The sequence below is a fragment of the Sphaeramia orbicularis genome, chromosome 8 (assembly GCF_902148855.1).
Source record: "Sphaeramia orbicularis chromosome 8, fSphaOr1.1, whole genome shotgun sequence".
Taxonomy (NCBI): domain Eukaryota; kingdom Metazoa; phylum Chordata; class Actinopteri; order Kurtiformes; family Apogonidae; genus Sphaeramia; species Sphaeramia orbicularis.
In genome coordinates this window covers 41,900,947-41,926,712 of record NC_043964.1, presented here as the reverse complement: position 1 = coordinate 41,926,712, position 25,766 = coordinate 41,900,947, and the positions used below count along the sequence as shown (strand labels likewise).

The 25,766-nt window shown below is 42.4% G+C and overlaps 2 protein-coding genes across 4 annotated transcripts; one reads left to right on the top strand and one right to left on the bottom strand.

The window, feature by feature from the left end:
* Positions 1 to 1,562: 1,562 nt before the first annotated feature.
* Positions 1,563 to 17,236, bottom strand: LOC115423353 (galectin-1-like). Of its 3 annotated transcripts, none has more exons than XM_030140097.1 (5): positions 17,124 to 17,236; positions 3,544 to 3,619; positions 3,304 to 3,383; positions 2,127 to 2,298; positions 1,563 to 1,908 (listed from the first exon to the last, which is right to left on the bottom strand). In XM_030140097.1, exons 2-5 carry the CDS (start codon positions 3,550 to 3,552, stop codon positions 1,762 to 1,764), a joined length of 408 nt encoding a protein of 135 aa, XP_029995957.1. In that variant the 5' UTR covers positions 3,553 to 3,619; positions 17,124 to 17,236; the 3' UTR covers positions 1,563 to 1,761. The 3 variants fall into 3 exon arrangements, with proteins under 3 accessions (XP_029995957.1, XP_029995958.1, XP_029995959.1); XM_030140098.1 differs by lacking the exon at positions 17,124 to 17,236 and adding an exon at positions 13,222 to 13,317; XM_030140099.1 differs by lacking the exon at positions 17,124 to 17,236 and adding an exon at positions 13,211 to 13,229.
* LOC115423350 (PRKCA-binding protein-like) lies at positions 14,652 to 25,630 on the top strand. Its single transcript, XM_030140093.1, is given in 15 exon segments — positions 14,652 to 14,808; positions 16,217 to 16,281; positions 16,948 to 17,059; positions 17,154 to 17,282; positions 17,762 to 17,828; positions 18,374 to 18,463; positions 18,545 to 18,598; positions 20,172 to 20,234; positions 20,434 to 20,567; positions 20,660 to 20,752; positions 23,311 to 23,329; positions 23,332 to 23,360; positions 23,537 to 23,582; positions 23,585 to 23,680; positions 25,110 to 25,630. Coding segments are annotated over 14 exon segments (1,242 nt in total). The 5' UTR covers positions 14,652 to 14,808; positions 16,217 to 16,240; the 3' UTR covers positions 25,379 to 25,630.
* Positions 25,631 to 25,766: the final 136 nt, after the last annotated feature.

The following is a 25,766-nucleotide window of genomic DNA, read 5'->3' as shown; positions in this document are numbered from 1 at the left end:
CAAAGTCAGATTTGCATAATACGGGACCTTTAATTGGTTTATTTACTTACTTTCGTCACATCCAGTGAAAAGGGGGAAACTGATGGAAGAAGATCGACTTTAATTTAACTAATAGTGTTTACACCAAAAAACTCTTCTTCAGTGGAACAGTTTAGACTCATTCATTGGTATCTGCACAGATTTTTTCATCACCTAAAATAAAGTTTTACATGTACCGCATTATGACAAATGACTCATGTGTTGTCTGCTGCCCTCGTGTGGTCATATTTGGAAACTGTATTTTTATTTAAATAAAGTTGGCGTTAATACTCATGACTCTGTACTTCCGGTTATTACTTTCAAAATAAAGGTTAATAATTTTGTGGCGAGTTGAGCACTACAATGAAAAACTTCATACTGTCAGCAAATGAATGAATTAGTTTCAAAGAAATTTAATGACAAATAAATCACATTTAAAAATTCATTGGTGTCATTCTCAAAACCTTTGGCCACGACTGTATGCGTATTTGTATTTTTCCTGGAGCATCAAAAAAAAACCTGCATGGTGTGGAGAGAATAGAAAAGGATCCAGTCCAGCTGAGAGCTGACCCCTAAACCTTCCTCCTGTGAGGTGGAAGAGCCAACCACTGCCACCAGCAGTGACACTCTGAACCCAAGCTGGAAAAAAAAAACTAAGCTATCAAGTTAACCTCATAAAGCACCGCAGTTTTAAAATGCAAGAAGTACTGTACTGATGTAGTTACCAGCATAATTCAGTCAACACAACTCACAACACCAGGTTTGTGACTTAAATAGGTTACGTTTTTCATTAGATTAGAGTTTTTGTCGTCAACCTCTCATTTAACTGAGTGATGGTAATGGGTCTTCTCTTACTTTTATTGAACTCTCAGAGGTCAGAGTTGACATCACAAGGTGAGACTTTGTTGTGTTACCATTTTTTTTTTCTACTGTAAAAAACAGTAATTCTGATTGAGGTTCTTGTGGTTTTAACTGTTCACATTGATGAACATAATTTACAGTTACAGTACATGGATTTCTTATATTATTTCATAAAATAAACCTTTTTCTAGCTTCAGTGGTAATTTGCATTTAAAAATCATGTAAAATCTCAGTTTTAAGATCAATCTGCTCAATTTTATTTGAAACAAGGCTTTGAGAATATGTTTGTAAAATATACACAGATTTACACTGTTTACACTGTGTCGTCTTCCCTCTCTTACTAATTCTCCAACTTCAATGCAAAAGAAATCTACAAACTCAGATCTTGATAGGGAAGAAAAAGTGAAAATCCAGCACACCAGAACATCTCATGAATCCTCAAAGCATTTCCTTAAAGTTTTCTTCATCTTTTGCACACATGCAGCTGTAGATCTTCACTGTAGAACTTGATCCACTGTTGTGGTTTCTGGTGGATGGAAGGTAAGGTTTGGTCCTGCTAAACTTCTCCCAAAAATGGTGTCATTTCAAAAGTTATATTTATTCACTTTGAGCACAATCTTATGTAATACTGAAGGCATGTTTTAATGGACCAAACAAAGACATTGACTAAAAAATTTGCTTTTCGTCAACATATTTATTATTTTTTCAAGCATTGAAATCCAGTTCTAGTCTGTTTTTAATAGAGGCCGTTAAGGCTACAGATGATTCAGGTCCAACAACTGTTTAAGACTAATTTTTTTAACAGTCATAGTTAATATCATTAATACTTCTGACACTGATTTTAATCAAACTGATGAACACAGTACGAGTCCAGAAAGTCTCTCAGCAGATCTTGAAGGATGTGAGCTTTAAGTCTCCTTTAACTCTGACGTAGTTGATCACATCCATGTCTGCCCGGTTTGGGAATCTGACTTCTTGTCCATCAGGAAGCTCCACCTCAAACATGTCTCCAGTTAGTTTTAATACAATCTGACAGAGAAAAGGAAAGATGATTTGAGATAGCATGGATGATACATAAACCTATAGAACATGAGCTACTGATACTTATGGGTGTGAGTATAAACTATTATATCCAGTATATACTAGTGAAGGCAGGTCTCTAAGCCTCTGGTCCTTTAGTCAAACCCTCCACATCACTTTTCACAGACTGTGTAACATCTTTTCTTCCTTCAGACAAGTTTTCTCACCTTGACATCAGTGCCTTTGTGTAGGGGGTTGTGTATTTCTCTTTTCTCGTCACCCCAGCAGCCTGCGGTCTTTGAGTTGCACACGAGAACAGTTCCATCAATGTCATCATTAAAACGAGGGTTGAAGTGCAGAGCCAGGTCCTCTGGGTCACAGCCGAGGTCGATCTGGAATCTGAGTGGATCACATATTAATAAGCCTGAGTGTGACTGCAAGCTCTTCTACGTCTCATACATTTCACTGCAGCAATAAACTACAAAGTACAGTCTACTCTCGTTAAACCGCCCGCCGTTATACCGCCATTTCCGCTTATCGCCATCCGCCAGCCCAGTTCCATGCACAAACAACACTTACACAGTCTACTGTCGTTATACCGCCAACTTCCGTTCACGGCCAAATTGGCGGTATAGCGAAAATGGCGTTACAACGGGTTGCGTCCATAATGTGCATGTCTTTACTATATGATGTCTATGCTGCCTCCGTTAACCCGTTCTAATTGCGTTTCTAAATAAATCTTGATTCTGTTATGTTGTAAGGCAGGGATCGGCAACCTTTAACACTCAAAGAGCCATTTCGACCCGGTTTCCACGGAAAAGACAACACTGGGAGCCGCACCTCGGAGGTGCCACGGCGGCGCACCTCGGAGGTGCCGCGCCGCGCCGCTGGCGGTATAACGGTCGGGAAATCAATGGTATAAGTGTTGTTTGTGCATGGAACTGGGCTGGCGGATGGCGATAAGCGGAAATGGCGGTATAACGGCGGGCGGTTTAACGAGAGTAGACTGTACCATTGATTTCCCGACTGTTATACCGCCAGCGTCGCGGCGCGGCACCTCCGAGGTGCGGCTCCCAGTGTTGTCTTTTCCGTGGAAACCGGGTCGAAATGGCTCTTTGAGTGTTAAAGGTTGCCGATCCCTGCTTTACAACATAACAGAATCAAGATTTATTTAGAAACGCAATTAGAACGGGTTAACGGAGGCAGCATAGACATCATATAGTAAAGACATGCACATTATGGACGCAACCCGTTGTAACGCCATTTTCGCTATACCGCCAATTTGGCCGTGAACGGAAGTTGGCGGTATAACGAGAGTAGACTGTACCTACATTTATATCAGAACATAAATTGTCTTCACTGAATAAATTAAACAAACTAAATATGAGCTTTTGATTATTTTACCTCTCAGCATCATGCAGAATAATGCCCTTTACTTTGAGCTGATCTCCAGCTCTCAGAGCCACATTCTTCAGTTCAAGTTCCTGCAAAACAGTCAAGGATCAATCATAAAATTTGCTTTAACTGTTCATTTCAATGGTAACAATCAAATAATTATTTCTGACAGGATTTTTAAACACAAACAATTCGGATTATTAAAATCTATAATCTCTGCAGAGATATAAAACCAAAGGAACACCATACCATGCTCATGTTTGGTGCTGGCTTTGGTGAAAAGTCCTCAAAGTGATGGATGACGGTCCTGACTCAGTCTTCTCTCCTGGGAAGAAAAAAGGAGTACGACAGGGAAGTTTCCTTCAGTTTATAGAAGGACGCAGAATCATTAAGAGGATTTGGCAGTAGTCATATGGTCCTCCTTCCCTCTGTGATCACTGAGTGTGTTTATCAGCTCTGTAGTAATACACTCAAGTGTTAAAATACTTGAATGCATTTAAGGACCTGTTTCAGTCTGTTCATGCTGATCTAATCATTCAGTGTTTTTTATTGACACTTTGAGATGACATTCTTCTGTTTCTGATGTCTTTATCTGTGGATACACATCACTATAGTGTCACCTCTATTTTGATCCACGCAGTGATGATCCTTTATGAGTTTGGATAAGATAAGGTTAACACTGAGACCAATATCTTAAAATAGAGATAGAGACCCTCATTTATCAACCCATGACAGGAACGTGCGCAGAAATCATATTCCAACTACGTTCACAAAAAAAATCCGATTTCGCCAATTACATCTGGCGTGTGTGGTGGAAAAATTTACTTTTTATATTTTATACTCTTTTAATATGTTATACTGTTAAGTACATGCTGAGTCATTGTTATGTGTGATGTTTACCACTCTGTAGCAACCCCGACTTGGGGACGAAGTTCTTATCTTGAGTTGAAACCCAAACACCTAAATGTCTGAATGTGTAGATAGAGGATGGCGCCTGTATTCAAGCAAGGTTAGAGTGAAGAGGTCCTCATGACCTCTTCACGGAGCAGAGAAGGAGTAGTATGGGGTGGTACGATGTACGTAAGGAATGACAGCATAGTTTGAGGGGGTTGGATTTGGTTCTATATAATCTTTAGTTTTCTCTTGTTTAGGCAGACTTCATTTACAGAGCTTTGTCTGTGATTGATTTCTCAATAAATGCATTTATTATTTTAACTCTAACTTTCTCCCTTTTTCTTTGTGTGAGTTAACAGTTGAACGGTAAATTTCCACGACAAATTGGCGTTGTCGGTAGGATTCCGTGAGTGTGTTCGGACGGGGAACGGAGATTGGTGGACTGATTATCCTACGGGCCAAAAAGCGGCTGTAGCCCCGTGGTAAAACGACACCGCGGACGGGGGACCGGCTCCGAGCCCCGCCCGTCTCACCACTGGAATCTAGACTGAGTTCAACGACACAACACACGGTGAGAAAGTTACAGTTGGGGGTTGTGGGGTACTCCCTGTGGTCCAAACTCACGTCACTGGGCACGTCACTGAAATAATAGTGGTGTGCGATTCGGGTTTATATATATTAAAAAAAAAAAAAAAAAAAAAAAAAAAAAGAAGAGGAAAAAATATATATAGACCTGAGTCGGGTTGCTATTGTATGCAAATACAATAGGGTACAGGCGTTTTTGTGAGATTTTTTCGCCTTCAACCAAAAAGAAAATCGTATAAGGTTGCTATTGTATGCAAATACAATAGAGTACAGGCGTTTTTGGGAGATTTTTTCGCCTTCAACCAAAAAGAAAATCGTATAAGGTTGCTATTGTAGGCAAATGCAATAGAGTACAGGCGTTTTTGGGAGATTTTTTCGCCTGCCTTCAACCAAAAAAGAAAAATCGTATAAGGTTGCTACTGTATGTAAATACAGTAGGGTAAAGTTTATAACAAACTTGTAAGCGTTTTAGGTGATTTTTTCGCTGACAACTGAAAAGAAAAATCAGAAGGGTTTTTTAGTATTTTGTTCGCCGAGGAACAAAAACCGCTTAGGAGACGTTCTAAGTGTAAACATGGGAAACCAGCTGGTGAAAAGTGGCGGGGGTGTGGACAGGGAGGCCCCAATTCCAAAAATGATGAGTAAAAAATATGGGGAAATTGTGCTTGACTGTGCTGATTATTGGGTAAGCATGGGCATTTTTCCTAAAACGGGGACTTTAAGCATACAGAAGTTGAATGAGATGAAGGAAAAATTAGAGAAACAGTGGGAGGCTAAGAAAAAAGATAAGCGAATCAAGGTTAAGGATTATAAACAATGGGAGTCGTGTAGCAAATGTGTTGGAATGTGGTTGGAGGAGGCTGAGTGTAGAGATAGGAGAAAGAATGGTAAACAATTGGCAGGAGCGGGAGATGAAGGCGGGGCCGTGATAGGTAGAACAGACAATGCCTCGGCTCCGCCGCCGCTTTACAATACACTGCTTTCCCCTCCCCCTTGTGTCTCTGTGCAGGCTGCAAAAGTGGACCCGGATCTGGACATCTGCCCGCCGCGCCGCCCCATCAACCCACATCCCCTCCAGGTTTTCTCGGTCGATACCTCCCATCCGGTACCGACACCACGAGCCCCCAGGGCCGGGGTCCTCCCATCTTCTCCACTGCGCATGCCCGACTCGACTGACCCCGCCCTGATGGGTGGGGCTGCTGATGAAAGTCTGACGTCTAAGACAAGAAGCGGAAGAGCATACCACCATGAGGGAGGCCCGGCGGGGCCTTCGACCTCACAGATGCCCATGGTGGAAGTCAGCGGGCCGGACGGGCCCATCTTGGTGTTCAGACCATGGACATTTGCTGACCTAAAGGAGAACGCTGCTTTTCTGCCTAATCCAGTAGATGACGGTGCGAAGTTCGCCACTGAGCTGCGGACATTCTGCCAAGAACACAGGCCCACCGGGGTCGAGCTCAGGCGTCTTCTAGGGGGTAAGATGGGCCCTAGTGACTTGGCAAAGATCCGGGACAAGATCCCCAGGGACGACCTGAGGGTTCAACAGACTGAGTGGGCACATGCCGAGAACGCTGTCTATAGGGAGGCGGTAGAAAAGCTGTGTACCGCACTGACAGAGGTTTTTCCCTCCCGGGGCTCACTGACGGCCTTGAGAGCCCTGAAACAGCGGCCTGATGAGGCAGTGGAAGACTTTGTGTGCAGGGCCGAAGAGGAGTTCACCAAAAACTCCGGCTTGGCCCGCCCTTCCCCCTTGGGAGACAGCGCAGGCCCATGGGAGAAACTGCTTTGCCAGACCATGATGGACGGCTTTCTGAAAGACATTGGGACTGTCATTCGCTCCCACTACGTGGGCATGGCGCAAGTTTGTCGTCTGGAAGAGCTGGTGCGACACGCACATCATGCCCAGGATGTCGTCAGGCAGAGACAGAAAGACAGAGATGACAAACAAGCTAAATCTCTTTCCTCTGCTTTGACTCTGCTTGCCATGCCGCGTAACAATGGAGAGCGGCGTGGAGGGGGGAAGGGACCGGAAACCAGCCGTGCGCCGCCTGTTGCCGGAGGAAGGGGTGGTCCACCGTCACGTGAGGGGGCGTGTCACCTCTGTGGCCGGCAAGGACATTGGAAGCGGGACTGCCCACAGAGGAAGAGGAGGAGACAGCCACGAAGAGGGAACAGGGGCGGGGATTGACTCGCGGCCTTGAGGGGCGGACCTCCAGACTCGGATTCCACGCCCACTGCTGGGTCTGCAGCTCTGCCTCAGGGAGGAGGAGGTGACACACACACACATGCAATGATAGCAGACACACACACACACACATACGCTCAGCTAACTACTGACTCCTTTAAGAAACTCCCAGTGCTTGAGTTTACTGTTAATGGTGTCAATTTGTCATTTTTAGTAGATAGTGGGGCTACATATTCTGTTATCAGGCATGCAGATCTAACACCTACACCACAGTTGAGTGGAAAAACTATTGTTTCTGTGTCGGCTGGGGGTAAACAGGACAGAGAGTGCTTTACTGTTCCGTTGACATGTGTTTCACAGGAATGTTCATTCCAACATTCGTTTTTACTCTCACCCATCTGTCCCATTAATTTGTGCGGCCGGGATTTGATGTGTAAATTGGGGGTAAAACTTGAATCGGGTCCAGAGGGGTTAATGATAACTCAGGGAAACACTGTCGCGGGCACAGGCCTCCACTCGCATTCTGTGTATGCACACACAATGCTTAGGTATGCGGCTGGGGCTCCAGACTATGCATACCAGTGGAGGGTCTGTTCTCCCCAAATTACGCAAAAATGGGTCGAACTGTGCGCCAACAGAGTTCAGCCTGGCGCCCATGTTTCACCCCCTGACGACTTATATTGCGCCTCTCATTTTAGTCCTGGTGGCCCTGATTCCACATACGAGGAAAAGTTTTTCCACACAACTTCTGATAAGCTCACAGCTGGGTGTATGTTTTGGGATTCAGAGTGTTGTGCTTTGTCTGTGTCTCTGACTGATAACCAACGTCTTTTTTACAGGCTTGATGACACACCGCACATTGCACTTTCCAAGCCACGTGGTATGGATTGGAAACACGTGGGCTCATGGATGAAAAAGGCCTTGTGGGTGTCTGATTGGCGTGCCACTGCTGACCCCACCGTCATGTTCTCCCCCCGGCTGGGGGGATTCAGGCAGAGCATGACATCAGTGTTTCACTGTCAGAAAACTGTACAGTTAGTAGATGATGAAACGCTCATATGTGTGTCTACATCTCCCACAGATCCCCCTCCCGCCTCTGTGCCACCCGAACTGGCTGATATCCCGTCTGGTGTCTGGGCTGCGGGTCCTCATGATGTGGGTCTCGTCCGAAATTGCCCACCGGTCATCGTCACCCCGCGATCTGACTACAGGCCATGTCAGAAACAGTATCCTCTGAAGCAGGAAGCAATCGATGGCATAACTCCCGTGTTCGAAGCTTATTTGAATGCGGGAATTATAGTCCCATGTCCTGATTCACCGGTCAGGACCCCGATTTTTCCTTTGAAAAAGGCACGGACCCCCCCTGACCCAGACACATGGCGGTTTATTCAAGACCTGCAGGCAGTAAACAAAGCCGTGGTTCCACGCGTGCCCACGGTTCCAAATCCACACACAATTTTGTCACAAATTCCGCCATCTGCGTCTCACTTTTCTGTTATTGACCTGTCGAACGCGTTCACATCTGTGCCTGTGCATGCAGATAGCCAATATTGGTTTGCGTTTCAGTTCAGAAACAAAATGTACACATGGACACGCATGCCTCAGGGGTATTGTGAGGCCCCAACCATTTACAATTCCATTTTGGCTGAGTCGCTGTCCCACCTTGACCTCCCACCAGGTGTTGCTCTTTTGCAGTATGTTGATGACCTTCTCCTTTGTTGTCCTTCTTCACAGGCTTGTGTCGAGGCCACAAGGTCGTTGTTGCTTCACCTGGGGGAGGAGGGTCATAAGGTCAGCGCCAAAAAGCTCCAGTTTTGTAAACAGCAGGTTGTGTTTCTGGGGCACCTGATCTCTCAGAACCAAAGGCTCATCAATCCTAAACGGATTCGAGCCATTCAGAACATTGCTAGGCCGGTCACGAAAAAGCAGATGATGTCATTTTTAGGTATGACTGGTTATTGCAGGGCGTTCATTCCTGATTATTCTGAGCTCGAGCACCCTCTGACATCATGTATTCATGGTAAGGGCCTGAATGCACATGATAGAGTTGTGTGGACATCTGAGGCTGAACAGGCGTTCACGTCTCTCAAAATGGCCTTGGGTTCTGCCCCTGCTTTGGCCCTCCCTGACCCGGCCAAACCATTCACACAGACTGTGGATGAGAAACGTGGGTTTATGTCTTCTGTTTTGTTGCAGGCTCACGGTGACAGATTACGCCCGGTGGCGTATTTCTCCACTAAACTTGACTCTGTGGCTGCGGGTCTTCCTTCTTGCCTCCGTGCCGTCGCTGCATGTGAAAAGGCTGTGGCTGCATCACGTGACATTGTTGGGTATAACCCTTTGACTGTGTTGGTTCCACATTCTGTCTCTGTCATTCTTTTAGAGCAGAAGACCTCACATCTGTCCGCAGCCCGGTGGCGCAGATATACCACCGTTCTGCTGGACATGCCAAATGTCACTGTGAAGCGCTGTACGACGCTTAACCCCGCCACACTACTTCCGACTGCTGAGGATGGAGAACCTCATTGTTGTGAGGCCGCGTTGGAGCAGACATGTTCCCCTCGCCCGGACATCTCTGATGTGCCCTTGTCAAACCCTGACTTTGTTTTCTTCACAGATGGTTCTTCTTTTAGGGACGCGTCTGGCACGAACAGGGTTGGTTTTGCGGTGTGCACGTCCGTCGACACGGTCTCCTCAGGCCCCTTGCCCTCACACTATTCAGCACAGGCGGCTGAGCTCGTCGCTTTGACGGAGGCCTGTAAGTTGGCTGAGGGCCATTCTGTCACTATCTTTACTGATTCCAGGTATGCCTTTGGTGTGGTGCATGACTTTGGGGCCCTGTGGAAGCACCGTAGATTTTTGAAGTCCGATGGTAAGCCGATTCTGAATGCATCTCTTGTGGCACATCTGTTGGATGCTGTTCTTCTCCCTTCTGCTATTGCAGTTGTGAAATGTCAGGCGCATCAGAAGGAAGACACTGACGTCACGCAGGGGAACTCCCGAGCAGATGCAGCTGCCAGGGCTGCTGCGTCCTTGGAGGCCGCCTCCTCCTTCTTGTCTCAGCAGTCAGAGGGGGCCCCTCCCGCGTCAGTGTCTGACACACAGTCCTTTGCCACTCCTGATGAAAGGCGTGTTTGGGCCTCGTGTGGTTGTGCACTGGATTCTTCTTCTGTGTGGCGTGCTGCTGATGGGCGACCTTGTCTACCCAAACATTTCTTCCCCTGGTTTGCTAAGTTGACACATGGCGTAGATCATGTGTCTAAGGGAGGAATGTTAGATGCTATAGCACAGTATTGGTTCACGAAGGGGTTTACAGTAGTTGCAGAGAAATTTTGCAAGAAATGTCTTATCTGTGCTGCTCATAACACTACAAAGTCTTTCCCATGTCGCTCAGCAGGTCACGAGCAACCACACCTCCCCTTTGACCACCTTATGATGGATTTTGTGGAGCTGTCTCCAGCTGAGGGTAAAAAGTATTGTCTGGTGATGGTAGACATGTGGTCCAAATGGGTTGAATGTTTTCCTGCAAAACATGCAGACAGCTCCACAGTGGCTAAGGCTTTGTTAACTGAAATTTTGCCTCGTTGGGGGATCCCAAAAAGGATCTCATCAGACAACGGTACTCACTTTGTGAACACAGCACTAACTGAGTTAGGGAAAATGCTAGGTTTTGATCTCAAAACACACTGTGCATACCATCCACAATCAGGGGGGGCTGTTGAAAGGGAAAATAGCACCCTAAAATCAAAACTAGCTAAATGCTGTGAGGAAACAGGCCTTAACTGGGTCAAGGCCCTACCTCTGGTTCTCATGCAAATGAGAATGAGACGTAGGACTCGAAGTGGGCTGAGTCCGTTTGAGATTATGTTTGGGCGACCCCCATATACAGGTCTCCAGGCCCCCCAATTAAGCACCGGGATGACATCATTGTTGGAGCATGACATGTTGTCTTATTGTAGGAAACTCTCCTCTGAATTATCTCAAGTACAGGTATTGGTGAAATCAGCATTACCGGTTCCTGCAGAGGGGCCGCTCCATCCGCTGCAGCCAGGGGATTGGATCCTGGTCCGGGACTTCAGGCGAAAGCACTGGAAGCAGCGCAGGTGGCGAGGGCCTTTCCAGGTGCTCCTGACGACGCACACAGCGGTCAAGGTTGCTGAACGTGCCACGTGGATCCACGCAACCCACTGTAAGCGGTTTCAGGGAGAACCGCCAACTGCTGCGGCCAAGGACGGGCCGGAGCATCAATCGACAGCGTAGACTGGACGACTGGACACCGGAGCTGGACACAGCTGCATCACGCACCCACACACACAAGACCCACTGGTTGAAACCTAGCGGTGGTAACGACCCCAGTGACGTCTCATATACACTTATCCTTTGCCTGGTCGCTGGCGAGTGACTGAAGATCCCCTGCCCCACACATACACTGATTCGATGACGATGGAGGTGATCAAAGGGTCAGCTGTCACCTGCATCACCCTCCTGTGCCTGTACATGTGGTACATGGACACATTCTATCAGGTATCTGATCCTTCACCAACACATCACATTCCTGTTGCGCCCTGGTCTGTCGGAGGACAGCCAGGGTCAGAAGAGCTTCGGAGACGTCACGGCCGTGACCTCCACCTCACCTCATTGATCACCACGACTATAGCGATAACACATGGTGGCGAGTGACACGTGATCTGACACGACGTGTCACTAATCAGTCTTGCTATATGTGCAGTTTGATGCCACACAGCTCACATGAAGATACTCTGTTCGCTCCTTATCCTCTCTCGATCAATCACACACTGTTGACAATGATAAAGTGGACAGTGGGTGATTGGCCGTCTGTCGAAGAGTATCCCTGGCTGAGGTGGAAACCCAACATGACCTTCAGAAATCCCAGAAATTTCTCTAGAGATACTAATACTACTATGGTGCAGAAAAATGTTGTTTTTCGGCTGAGAGACATGTCTAATCCTTTTTTCATTCCACAGTTGTGCTTCCATTCCCCAGTCACAGAACACACACGTTATAATTTGGGGCACACATCTGGGTGTAACATTACTCTCAAGGTAGCATGTGGGTTAGCAAATTGTGAAAACAGGACTGATAAATACACTTTTCCAACAACAGGGACACTCTCTCCTTCTCCATTTATCATCGTTTATAATCTCACTGCATTATTAGGTAAGTCCCCACTGATACGTTATGATTCTAAGACTAATGTTACGACTACATATAATGACGTACTAGCTTTAACTCCTTCTGATTATGGGTATGTCTGTCCTACAGATATGGTGTGGACGTGTGGTCAACACTCTTATCTGTATCTCCCAGCAAAATGGGCAGGCACATGTCACCTCTCTTATTTGGTTCCAGCTATCTCCAAATTGACCATCAGTCCAGTTATGTCACCGCCTCACACCCGTGTAAAACGGGACCGGATTTCAGGTGGCCATAAGTTTGCAATCAGTATTATTCCCATGTACGGCCCTGCTCGTTTATCTTGGTACATAGAGGAGCTTTCAGTGGAGCTAGAAAATCTCACGGCGTCAGTTGAAAGGGGATTTGATGCTCTTACCAGTGAGATGAAGGCTCTCCGCACTGTCACATTACAGAATAGGGCAGCTTTGGATCTCCTATTGGCCGAAAAGGGAGGTGTCTGTCATCTTATTGGCGATCAGTGCTGTACCTATGTACCTGATGTTACTGCTAACATGTCAGATGTCCACAATCAGCTTGATCACCTTAGACGGGTCCTACATGAGGAAAACACTGCATACACTACAACAGGTTGGGATTTTTGGGGCTGGCTGATGTCTGGGGGATGGAAGACAATGTTGATGAAAATTGTTGCTATGATTTTTGGTGTGTTTGTATTACTCCTTGTATTATCCTGTTGCATCATTCCAATAATACGGCTGAAACAGCTGAAAACAATCATCTAATCATCATGCGCCTGCTCATTCTGCTCCTGCCCCTTGAGTTTACGACAGAGAGATGCGGAATACGACTGACTGAGAAAACTTCTGTGATCTCTAAATAGAAAATATTACATAAAGCTGAACCAATAAGCCCGGAGAATGACATCAAAGTAAGTCAGTAAATTACAGTATGGAAATAAATCATTGCTACTAAACTCCAGCTGAGGTTAGAATATTTATTTTATACACCCGTAGCCTACTCTGCATGTAATAGTAGGTTTAATTTAAGAACCTATTCTGCAGTTCTTCATAAACAGGTGAAGGAAAATGGTCTGACCAGAAACATACCATTAAATAGTGTTTTTTGGAAGAGAGCAGCCGGATCCCAGTCTAGTACTGATTCAGACTAAATATTTAGCCCATTTGTACCTGATCCGCTTCAATAGCGGACATGACGCAGTGTGTTTCAGTTGGATAATGTAAAAAAACTAAAAAGCAGCTGTTATTTTATTTAGACTTTATTCTATCCATATTTACTATAGTTTGAATACTGGACTAAAGTGATGACTTAGATGCTGTTTCTTTGTAAGTTGCTTTGATGGATGCTGATCTCTGCACAGTTGCATGTGGCAAAAGACACGAGTCATAATCATTTACCATATTCAACTATTTTAGGTGATAAACATAGGACTGAATATGTTTTCATGTCAATCAGAATATATCCAACTGGTTTATTCTGTTGCATTCATTCCAAACCTACGTAAATGAACTGAGACGTGACGTGAGATTTGAGTGGAGCCTCCAACTTTGCGTGGAAAGTGCCGTGTGCCCACTTTTTTGTGGCACTTTCGTGAGGGTCATAGTGATTAAAATAATAATATCATTAACGTGTGAATAAATACACTTATGTCCGTTAAACAGCTGCCATATAAGGTTAAAAACCACGCCTAATGACAGCCCTGACCCTCCGAGCAAAATATATTACTTTATTTTGAAAGTAACAAAAGGAAGTTTAAATATAGTGTCTGCACCTACTCTAACTTTATCAAATGTGTTGCAGTACCTACATGTTACCGCAGAGAGGCAGCAGACGACATATGAATTGTTTATAATAAATGTAAAACCTTATTTTAGGTAATGAAATGTCTGCGTAGGTACCGACACGGTTACAGAAATAGACTTTGTCCTCTGTTTTCTTTGTTCTCTTTGTGATTTGTGATCTGGAACAATTTCACACTCGTTCAGGTTGGTTTCTCACCAGATTATCTTTGTAAACTCCTACATGCAATAATGTTAATGACTATGGTCAAGTTTGCCGTTTCATTGAGATGTACCGATAGGTTTATTTTCTATTGTATCTATTTTGTGTTTTCATTATGTTGTATTTTAATTAGATTTTTCAGTACTTTTATTCATTCGCTGACAGGATAAAACTAATTCAAAAATAGAAGTTTTTCATTGTGATGCTCGACTCAGTACACAAAATATTTACCTTAATTTTGAAAGTAATAACCTAAAGTTTAATCGTTAAATCTGTATTAACGCCACCTTTAAACATTCAGACATTAGATGCAGTTTCCAAATATGACCACACGAGGGCAGCAGACCATATGAGTCGTTTATCATAATGTGGTAAATGTTGTTAAACTTTATTTTAGGTGGTGAAAAAAATCTGCACAGATGCCGATTCTAGAATAAGTCTAAAATTTGCTATATCTGCCATGTTATTGTGTAAACAGTATTAATGAAATTAAAGTCGATCTTCTTTCATCAACTTCCCCCTTTTCACCGGATGTGACGAAATTAAGTAAATAGAGGAGCAGTGTCCAGAGAATAAGAAAATAGTGATAAAACAGCGATATTAAAATACACATTTTGCGGTTGGTTCATGCTGAAGAACATTTATATGATAACCAGCTCCGGGGTCTAACAAAGGTAAATCAGTATTTTCGTATTAAGTCTTCTTTTTCTCCACTGTTGAATGAATTCGCTGTTCCACCTGCTTCTAGCCTCAGGAGCTAACTGCTAACAATTCAGCGTCAGCTAGCACTTTCCATAATTTTGCTTCCTTTCGTTTATATACGTAAGGGTACGTTTGTATTATAGCACATTTAAAGATAAATGCATTCTTCTTGTCTTTGACTCCTTTAACTGATTCATGTAATTAAAGTATTTCACATGTATGGTGAGTTTCCAGCTGTTGATGTCAGTGTAGTCACTGCATTGACAGTGAAAGAATCAGACGAGGAAGCTGAAACTCATCTTCTCAGGTTATTTGTTGTGTCTGACTCAGTCTTATGAGCCACTGTGTAATACTTTTTCAGATACTTTATTCACAAATCAAGTCTTTACTTCATAACGGATAAAGCAGCTCAGGCTGTCAGATATTTTACTTTTTTCAACAATGAGTTTTAACATAAATGCACAAATAATACAAAGAATTTAAAGTTCAAGGTAAATAAACTACCTGTAATCAGAAGGAAAATTAAAAATGAATACATATACATAAATAAATCGTCGTAACACGTAGGTAATTACAAAATGGAAACAATACTGTGGTAAAATTAATGGTTTTAAGGAAAACTTGACACCTAGTAAGAGTTAAACTTACACCACATACAGTATGTACCCCACAAGTGTCACAAGAGGCACAATATGGGTAGTATGTACAGGGGTTGGACAAAATAATGGAAACACCTTCACCTCAAGATGATAATGCCCCAATCCATACAGCTAGAATTGTTAAAGAATGGCATGAGGAACATTCTAATGAAGTTGAGCATCTCGTATGGCCGGCACAGTCCCCAGACCTCAACATTATTGAGCATTTATGGTCAGTTTTAGAGATTCAAGTAAGACGTCGATTTCCACCGCCATCGTCTCTAAAAGAGTTGGAGGGTATTCTAACTGAAGAATGGCTTAAAATTCCTTTGGAAACAATTCACAAGTTGTATGAATCAATACCTCGGAGAATTGAGGCTGTAATTGCCGCAAAAGGCGGACCTACACCATATTAAATTATATTTTGTTGATTTTTTAAGGTGTTTCCATTATTTTGTCCAACCCCTGTATGTAGGTAGGTGTGTATAAAGACTCTGGTATATAAGGGGAAAAAAGCACCCACATTCATCCCGCATTTGTGAGGGATCTTTGTCCTGTCAATAGTTTATAAATTGGTGCCAAATACTTTTCTAGTTTATCCTTGAGTCTATATGTAATCCTTTCCAAAGGTAAGCATGGAGACATTTCTTTAATCCATATAGATTTTATTTTTTATTTTAATACATCAGACACTCTGCCACAGTGATCTGGATGATTTGAGTTTTGTTTTTATCACTTACAGGTTTAAAGGTGACACTGTCCTGCAATGTTCACAGACATGGACTACGATCTGGAGGAGGACAAACTGTAAGTGAATGTTTGTAGTAGGGCTGTACAATTAGTCAAATTACAAGGGTATAATCACAAGACGTCCAGATTTAGGAGGATTCCGGCCGTTCTAAATGGAGAAATAGGGAATAAATAAATCCTCCTGTATGGTGATTAATTGTATATGGAGTGAGACTGAGATATGTGCTGTGAAAAACATGCTTAAACCACTGCATTTCTGTAGCTTTTTGATTAGTTTAAGGTTTCAATTTTGTGTTGAAAATTAGTCATCTGTGTGGATTTTCCTTAACAAACAAGAAAGTGGAGTCAAATAGAAATTGCAGATTGCAGTTTTGCCCACAATAGTTCCAGTATGACTTTTCCCCCAAATCTAGAGCTTCAAAAAGTAATAGATCAATCAACCATTCAGTTAATATCCAACTATTTTGATACTTGATTTTGATGTGACTTATGATCTCTTTTGGTTTTTGACAGCAATGGATGTCATCCTGGGCATCTGGAAACACTTATTTGACATATTTGACATTCATCATTTCCTTTCATTTTATTAACCAAACACTGAATGCATTAATCAAGAAAATAGCCCACAGATCAGTCGGTAACAACAGTTGTTAGTTGCAGCTTTAAATGTGTAAAGGAACCTAAACACTGCAAATATAGTAAGGTGTTATTTCTCCTCCTCAGGGGGATACCGACAGTACCTGGGACTGTGTGTCTGAAGAAGGATGCTAATAACCTTATTGGAATCAGCATCGGGGGAGGGGCTCAGTACTGCCCTTGCCTCTACATTGTCCAGGTGGGGCTGTGGTCAAAGTGTAGCACTGGTAATAATCATTTAATATTTCAGTCATTGGTGGTACCTTTGAAACGCGTCGTCTGTTATCTTGCAGGTCTTTGACAACACACCAGCGGCTCTGGAGGGGACGCTGGCTGCAGGCGATGAAATCACAGGCGTTAACGGCAAACCAGTGAAGGGAAAGACAAAAGTGGAGGTGGCCAAGATGATTCAGGCTGTCCAGGTACAGAGTTATTTTAGTCCAGATATTTGGAAATTAACACTTACATGCAGACATACAAAGATTCTGAATCAATACTCACAGTTTGTTTCCTGCTGTGGATTTATTGGTGAACCTATAGGTCCAAACCCACCAGTGGACTGTGGTGAATAACTTTAGGGCCAGTCAAGCTTTGTCTCTAAAGAGGTTCAGACAATGGCCTGAAGCATTTGGCATTACGTCACCAATGCAGCGAGGCTGTGTTGTTTTTTTGGATCTTTTGTTCACACCCCAAAAAAATCCCATGACTTCCTGTGCGGTGGATTAAAAATGAGGGTCACTGTTGGAATGAAAGGATTAGATCTTGTTGTTGTTGCCCATTCAGTCCTAAAACTGCATGTGGATGTCACTGCTGGCATCACAAATTCACAAAATAATGCATATAATATGAATGTTGAGATTTTCATCAAAATTTCTTTTGTGGTTTTGGCTGGTTTTTACAGGGAGAAGCAACAATTCACTACAACAAACTACAGGCAGATCCGAAGCAGGGAAAGTCTCTGGATATAGGTTTGTTGACACAGAGTCCTTTTACATGCACACTAATACTCCAATCATTATCCAATTTCTGGCGTTAACAGATTATTCAAATGATCATGTAAACAGCAAAATCTGATATGCTTTATCAGATAACAGCAGTTATCTGATTACCAGAAATCAGATTAACACACCTGGATTTCTCCCCAGTACTCCAATGTCTTCCTGCATGTATATACATCTTAATCTGATTCATTTTGTTGTTTTACATCTGCGCATGTGTAAACACAATTAAAATCATAGAAAATAGAAGTTAAGTAGTAAAGCGTGAGCGGAAGACAACAGGAAGTTTGAGTCTACTATCACTATGTGTGTACATACTCCAAAAGAAATCCAATACTGGACTGGAGCGGCTAAACCAGGGTTTTTTGATTGAATTGTCTGAGTACTGCTAGTTATTGGATTTTATGGTCATGTAAACAAGGTCATTATTATGTGTTTCAGTGTTTTACAATCCATTCCTCCCTCATCACAATAACAACACAACAACAGATGTGTTATAAATGTGTGTGTTTTAGTGCTGAAAAAAGTCAAGCATCGCCTGGTGGAGAACATGAGTTCAGGCACCGCAGATGCTCTTGGACTCAGTCGAGCTATTTTATGCAATGGTAAGGGTCAAAGCAGGTGTCAGAATTGTATTTATATTTTGTAAATATATTCACATTTAAATGAACTGTTTTGTTTTGCAGATGGTCTGGTTAAAAGACTGGAAGAGCTGGAGAAAACAGCAGAGCTTTACAAAGGTAAAGAGTCACTAAAATACTGTACAGTTGAATCACCTGTCTGTATTTTCTAGTGTGAGGTATCTCAATCATCCACCCCTTCTTTATTACCTTTCACAATAAAAGTCCTAAACAGTTCAGCTGTCCTAGTGAACTTACCCCCTCAGAGTATGTCACTAAGATGTAACTCAGTGAAATCTTAAAGCCTCTAGAGTAATTCACATCATGTTTATTTACATACATTCGCATTTTATATTTCATTCAAGTGAAATAGCAGCAAATATTGTTAAAAATAAGTTTTGTAAAAAAAGAGATGATGCCAGTGTGTACCCCGTGGGACCTAACTTCAGATAAAATACATACCATACTTAATGGCAAGAGACAAATAATGTTTTGATCCTTTTGGAACTGTATCAACATTGCATATTTTATGTTAGTGAGTTTAAAATATAATTTCATGAGTCAAAAAAGTCATGGCTTGTGGCAAAACTAGTAAAGAAACATCTTTGTATGTGTAACAGCTGAATGGAAGGCACACCTTATCACGTGATACACATCGCCAACACCAAAACAGGTGTTGGTATATTTCCCTGGTACATTTCATCCCAAACATTGAAAGTGAAGTGAAAACGCATTAAAAGAAGTGAAAATTGATTGATTTACTGTTTATTTCAAATATCAACATTTAAAACGAATACACCAAGAAAAATCAATATAAAAAATAAAACATAATGGAAAAGGAGCAGGATGAAGTTCATCTTATATACTCCCGCTCCACTCCTTACCCTATCATTTTACTGACCATAAATTCCCATGTCAGCTCTCATAAGTAAGCTTAATAAATCTCATACATATCAAAATAAATTCTAACTAAGCCTCCACAATCCCGAAACACGACAGTCAGGTCATGCTGAGGCCTCAGAGACAGTTACAGTGTTGTCACTGCTACAACTTTCAGGTGTGTAATCTTTATGTATTTTCACAGTCAGATACTTAAACAGTTTTACCACAAACTGCAATCACACTGAAGATAATGTCACAGTATATTTACATTGTGTCACTATGACAACCAGCCATGTCCCTTACCATACCTGCAGTGGACCTGCAGCGTACTGTTGCAAAAACGAAGTTAAATAATATGCCACATTTCAGCTGAAATGTGGTATATTGTGTAATTAATATCTGTCACTTAAAAAAAAAAATATTTACAAAAGTTGCAGTTAAGTATCAATATATATACACTTCACTTTACTTTTTACTTTTTCCCCAAGTACTATCCACATGTAAAACTCTGATTCTGGCATCATTTCTTTTTCAGTATTTTCCAGTAAATATTATTTGTGTTATACTTGTGGAGTAAAGTCAGCCAGTCAAAGTGAACCCACAGTACAAGTCACATCAAAGTGACTGATGACATCTAAAGTTAATACAAGCTTCAACACACTGAGAACACTTGAGAATGTCACAACAGGCTTTGGTGGCTGGGGTATTAATCATTCTACTGAGCTGGACCATGTCAGGATGGATGTTTTGTAGGTTTATTTGTTACTGCAGTGCCGTAAATGTACTGTTTTTGTTTTTTTTTTTCACACAGGGCTCATGGAACACACAAAGAGGCTGCTCAGAGCTTTCTTTGAACTTTCTCAAACTCATAGAGGTCAGTTTCTGCCACTCCAACTGATCTGTCAAGTGTTTGACTCATTGAATATTTGGATGTTAAAAATAGTCATAAGAGTACCTCACCAATGGCCTCAAAACCAAAAGATCTTTACTGATTGTGAAATTACTTAAAAAGAGAAGATATTTGCATGTTGGATTCTACTACATTGACTAAAAGCCGTGATTTGTCCTCACAGCATTCGGAGACGTCTTTTCAGTCATCGGGGTCCGAGAGCCCCAGGCAGCGGCCAGTGAGGCCTTTGTGAAGTTTGCCGACGCTCACCGCAACATTGAGAAATACGGCATTCAGCTGCTCAAGACTATCAAACCTGTGGGTCCATTTAAACTAAACACTCTGTGTGTGTGTGGATTGAATAACTTATTCCAATCATATGCTTTTTGTTTTTTTCTTTTTTAATGCAGATGCTCCATGACCTGAACACGTACCTCCACAAGGCCATCCCAGACACGAAGCTCACCATCCGAAAGTACCTGGACGTCAAGTTTGAGTATTTGGTGAGGCTGCATCACAGAGCTCTGACAGAAGCTGAGAACCACTTTGCTTATAGTTATTTTATTAATGCCATTTTCTCAAGATCACAACTTAATTATGTCAAAATCTCAAGGTAATAGGGCTCATTTTCTTATGTACACTGGCTGATTCATTTTGTTGTCTCAAAATAACAATCAACCAGTTATGGTAAAGCAAATGTCTGTCAGAGATCAGACTCAGTGTCCATAGGTAGTATCTAAGTGATTTAATTGGTAAAATCAAGTAGTAGCCATCACGAATCATCATATCAAACTGTTTTAATCAGTGTCTAACACAGGCAAAAAATTTCATTGTGCCTCTCTGTTAGAGATAATATTCAGATTATTCCTTATTGGCAAGAGTTTATCTCCAGATAGTGACATAATTACCAGAAGATCTCAACATAATGGCATCAAAGATGCATGAATGTGTGCTCATGTGATGGTGCTGGTCCTTTGTGATATTAGGAGTAATGCACAGTGTATATGCTGTAGAGAAGCAGTAGTCAGGTTTGCTGGATGTATGCTCCCAGAGTAAGGATCTGTGTTTCCATCTTGCAGTGACAGGATTATCATTGTCCTAAAGGCTACTTATGCATTATTGGTTTGACAGTCCCTCTCGCTACATAAAAAAACCTCTGAACTGTACCTACACCCCAAAAAAACAAGTTTTAATCCCACAATGCTCCTCAGCATGCACACATATTTCATCATAACAGCTGCTCTCCAAACACCATTTTACAAATGTTCTGTCACTGCATCCAAGATCTAGCAAAACCATCTAGATAACTATTAGACAGTGGCAGAGTTGTCAAAAGTATTCACATTCATTACTCTGTTAGATACTAGGATTTAAAGAGACTTCTGTAGAAGTTGAAGTATCAACTCAAGCTTTTTACTCAAGTAAAAGTGTAAAAGTACTGGTTTCAAAACTACTTAAAGTATGAAAGTAAATGTAAGGGTAAAAAATGCCATTAGGACAAAAGCCCAGGTCACACCACATGGGCCTATAGTGCACTACCCCACCTTCCCAAAAAACATTTTTCTAAAGGCCATAATGACTATAATGTTATATTAAAATGTTAATGTTGAAAAATTTGGGATGCACGAGGCTACCTGTTTCAGCTGCATATGTAAACGCATTTTAGCACAATACAAATTGAACCATGTACAGGGTGGGGAAGCAAAATTTACAATATTTTGAGGCAGGGATTGAAAGACAGTGTATGACCAGTTAGTTTATTGAAAGTCATGAGAATTTATTTGCCACCAGAAAATTTCCATAATAGAAATGTTTTTATTCTATGTGTCCTCCTTCTTTCTCAATAACTGCCTTCACACGCTTCCTGAAACTTGCGCAAGTGTTCCTCAAATATTCGGGTGACAACTTCTCCCATTCTTCTTTAATAGTATCTTCCAGACTTTCTCGTAATAGTTTTGCTCATAGTCATTCTCTTCTTTACATTATAAACAGCCTTTATGGACACTCCGAAATCTCCTTTGGTGTGACGAGTGCATTCAGCAAATCACACACTCTTTGACGTTTGCTTTCCTGATTACTCATATGGGCAAAAGTTTCTGAAAAGGTATGGATAATAGTGTTAGGTATGATTATGACATCAATATATGTTTGGTTTCAAAACAATTGATGTAGTGCCTGCTGAGAAAAAACAACTAAATGTTCATTGTAAATTTTGCTTCCCCACCCTGTATGTGCCCTACTGAGCATTAACATGGAGCAGAAGATATGATGACTAGTTGCCTATAAGTATTATAATGGTGCAAAAAGTCAGGTGCAATGGATCACTTACAAACCAACAAGGTGTCGGAATGGTATATGTTTATACTTCTCATCCAACCACAATCAAAATGACTCTATCTGGATAGCGTGATTGATCTGGAAAGTCTTTCTTAATTATTTGAATGATGACAAGCCAGAATGAAAACAAGCCCAAATGAAATAGGAGTAACGAGGCTATTTCTATAATGTAAGGAGTAGAAGGTACAGATAATTGAGTGAAAATGTAACGAGTAGAAGTAAAAAGTCAGCTGAAAAATAATTACTCCAGTAAAGTGTAGATAACCAAAATTTTTACTTAAGTCAGGTAACAAAGTATTTGTACTTTGTTACTTGACACCTCTGGATAGTGGACATACCTACAACACTAGTAGAGTACCAACACAATATGGAGGTAGGTTTTGCAATGCAAGAGGAGTGGACCAGAGCAGAGGCACTGGAAGAGCAGAGAAAGAAGCAGAACAGCAGCAGAACAGAAGCAGAGAAAATGAACATGGGTCTCCTACATAGGGATCAGTATAGAAACTGTATGAGAGATGTAGACAGGTTAGACAATCAGGAAAGTTGCCAGTTTTTAAGGTACATTAAATGCATTCACACTTTGGAAATAAAGTGATTGCCACTTATAAATTTCATGTTACCTATTGTGCCTTGAAATAACTGCATGCTCAGCCGTCCTCAACTTCTGCAGTGCTTACCGTCAAGCTGTGAAGCAGAATAAAAGTATGGTTCTGTTGTGTTTCAGTCTTACTGCCTGAAGGTGAAGGAATGGATGATGAAGAATACAGCAGTATTGTGAGTAGCCTTTTCATTCTATTGTTAGGAATTAAATCAACAATACAGAAGACTGTGAGCACAGTGTTTATGATTGATACATGAGGACATTTTCCTTAAGGGAGGAAATTCCCTTGTTATAATTACAGATAAACTTGTCTAACCTGAAGCTGTGAGTAATGTTTTTCTTCCCACAGGCCATGGGAGAGCCCTTGTATCGCGTCAGCACCGGTAACTACGAGTACGCTTGGTGCTGCGGTGTCGGCAGGAGGCTCGTGCCGCTTTGCCAAGATGAGGAAGGGATGTTCTGGAGAAGATAGAGCTGCTTGATCAGAAACACGGTTTGTCTTTTTTCACTTATAATTCATGTGATATTTGATTTCAACATCTGGGGCCTCATGTATAAAGCGTGCGTACGCACAAAAACCTGGCGTATGCCCTTTTCCACACTCACGTTCAGATGTATAAAGAGTGAAATGACCGTGGAAATGTGCGGTCCTCCACGCCAAGTCCATAGCTGGCATACGCACATTTCTAGTGCTTTGGAACCTTTGGCGACACTTAGAGGTGACACTGAGAACCCGTTAATAATATGAAAAGGTCATTCCTCCGATGATGGGCACATCAGAGATACACAGATGAACAATGAACACACTGACACGTCATCCTACTGTCAGAGCAGCACATCCACGACCCAGAACCAGAACCAACCAGACCAACCCTGGACCCATCAAAGCCAATGCTGCATGGGAGGACATTCTGCAACAACCATATAGAGACAAGGACACAAAATTCACTGGTTGATAAATGCGTTTAATGTAGTGTTCATGTCTGTGAAAACATTTATTAGTCAGTCCAGTCGCTCATAGACACCGCCGATTGTCCTCTCGATGTCCTCTGGTGACTCAGGTCAGCACAGACCCGCTGCAGGTGTCTACAGAACACGGTCGGACGGGCATCAGCAGTGGGCTGTGGTGGACCGGAGGACCGGCTAACACCGAGGAGTCAATACGAAGCCTCTGTGACAGGAGGCTGATACTGTGTCGCACCGTCTTCTGTCTCATATTTAGAAAATAATAATTGAGTGATTAAACATGAGTCAAAGTCTTTGATTTCCTCTTTGATATCCTGACATGATTACGCATGAACCTTTATCTAGTTGGCTGTGATCAGACTGTGTATGACCCATAGAATGAACTAATGTGTGACTTGCACAAATACTAAATATATATTTACCTTGGGGATGATCCGAGTCAGCCCTGTGAGAAACGTGTCACCTAAAATATCGTCGACTTTCTGCTCAAACAGGCTCAGTTCGTCTCTTTTCTTCTTCCGCCTGTTTTGGCCTCCACTTCGCGTCCACCTTGACATCATCATCTGATCACGCAAAGAGGGGAATCCCAGAGGGAATCCCACCTGCAGACCTTGTTTATACTAATTTGCATATTTAAATGTGGGAGTGTAGAGGGAGGAGTCTGGTACTCCAACATATGCGCTCAATTCCACGCTGATTGAGATGTATAAAGGAAATGTACGTGGATTCGGGCATACGCTCAGTTTTATACATCTGGATTTTTTTTGTGCGCAAGGACTTTTCTGGATTTGGGCGTATGCCAGGTTTCAGTATGAAATCCACGCAAGTCTTTATACATGAGGCCCCTGGTGTTTTGAATAGGATGTACAGGTGGAGGGATGGGATACTTGCAGGACACATCAAGCTGAACATTATCATAAAGCTGTGAAATGAATGTGGATCTTCTCTGTCCACAGTCCAGGACATCGTGTTCCAGCTGCAGCGCTTCGTCTCAGGCATGTCGCATTACTACGATGATTGCTACGCCGTGCTGAAGGAGGCGGATGTCTTCCCGATCGAAGTGGACCTGTCCCGCACTATGATCAACTACAGCAGCCAATCGTACTCCTACACAGACGAAGACGAGGAGGAAGGAGGGGGAGGAGGCGGTGGCGGACAGGAGGGAGGGAGCAGCACAGGCAGACAAACAGAGAACGGAGCAGAGAAACTGATCGATGACGATTGAGTGTGTGTATTGTACATGTGTGCTGTGTTGTTGCTGAGATCAGGTCCAGCCCTCTGTCACAACTTCACTTGCAGTTCACTGCTTTTTGATGTGGAAAACCCTTCACTTAAAACCATCCTCATCAAGCCACTGCTGAATGAGTGTAAGAGACTGAATTCATTTAAATGCTGCAGATCATGAGCTATACGCATAGAGGTGTGCCTTCTTGACTTGTGGGTTTGGGCTGTGCTTTAATGTGCATGTTGTGGTTTGTTTAAATCTGTACCTTAATAGTTACATTTTTATTTTCTGATTTTCTTTGCTACAGTCTTGTCAAATCCAGAACAAGGGTTCAGACATCATTCTTTTTATTCCTGGAGGGTTTGTTACATGCATTTTTCCTGTTTTC

Coding starts and splice junctions, on each gene's coding strand:
- LOC115423353 (XM_030140097.1), bottom strand. Junction 2,299..3,303: donor ATTCTGCATGATGCTGAGAG/GTAAAATAATCA, acceptor TGATCCACTCAG/ATTCCAGATCGACCTCGGCT. Junction 1,909..2,126: donor ACAAAGGCACTGATGTCAAG/GTGAGAAAACTT, acceptor TTTCTCTGTCAG/ATTGTATTAAAACTAACTGG.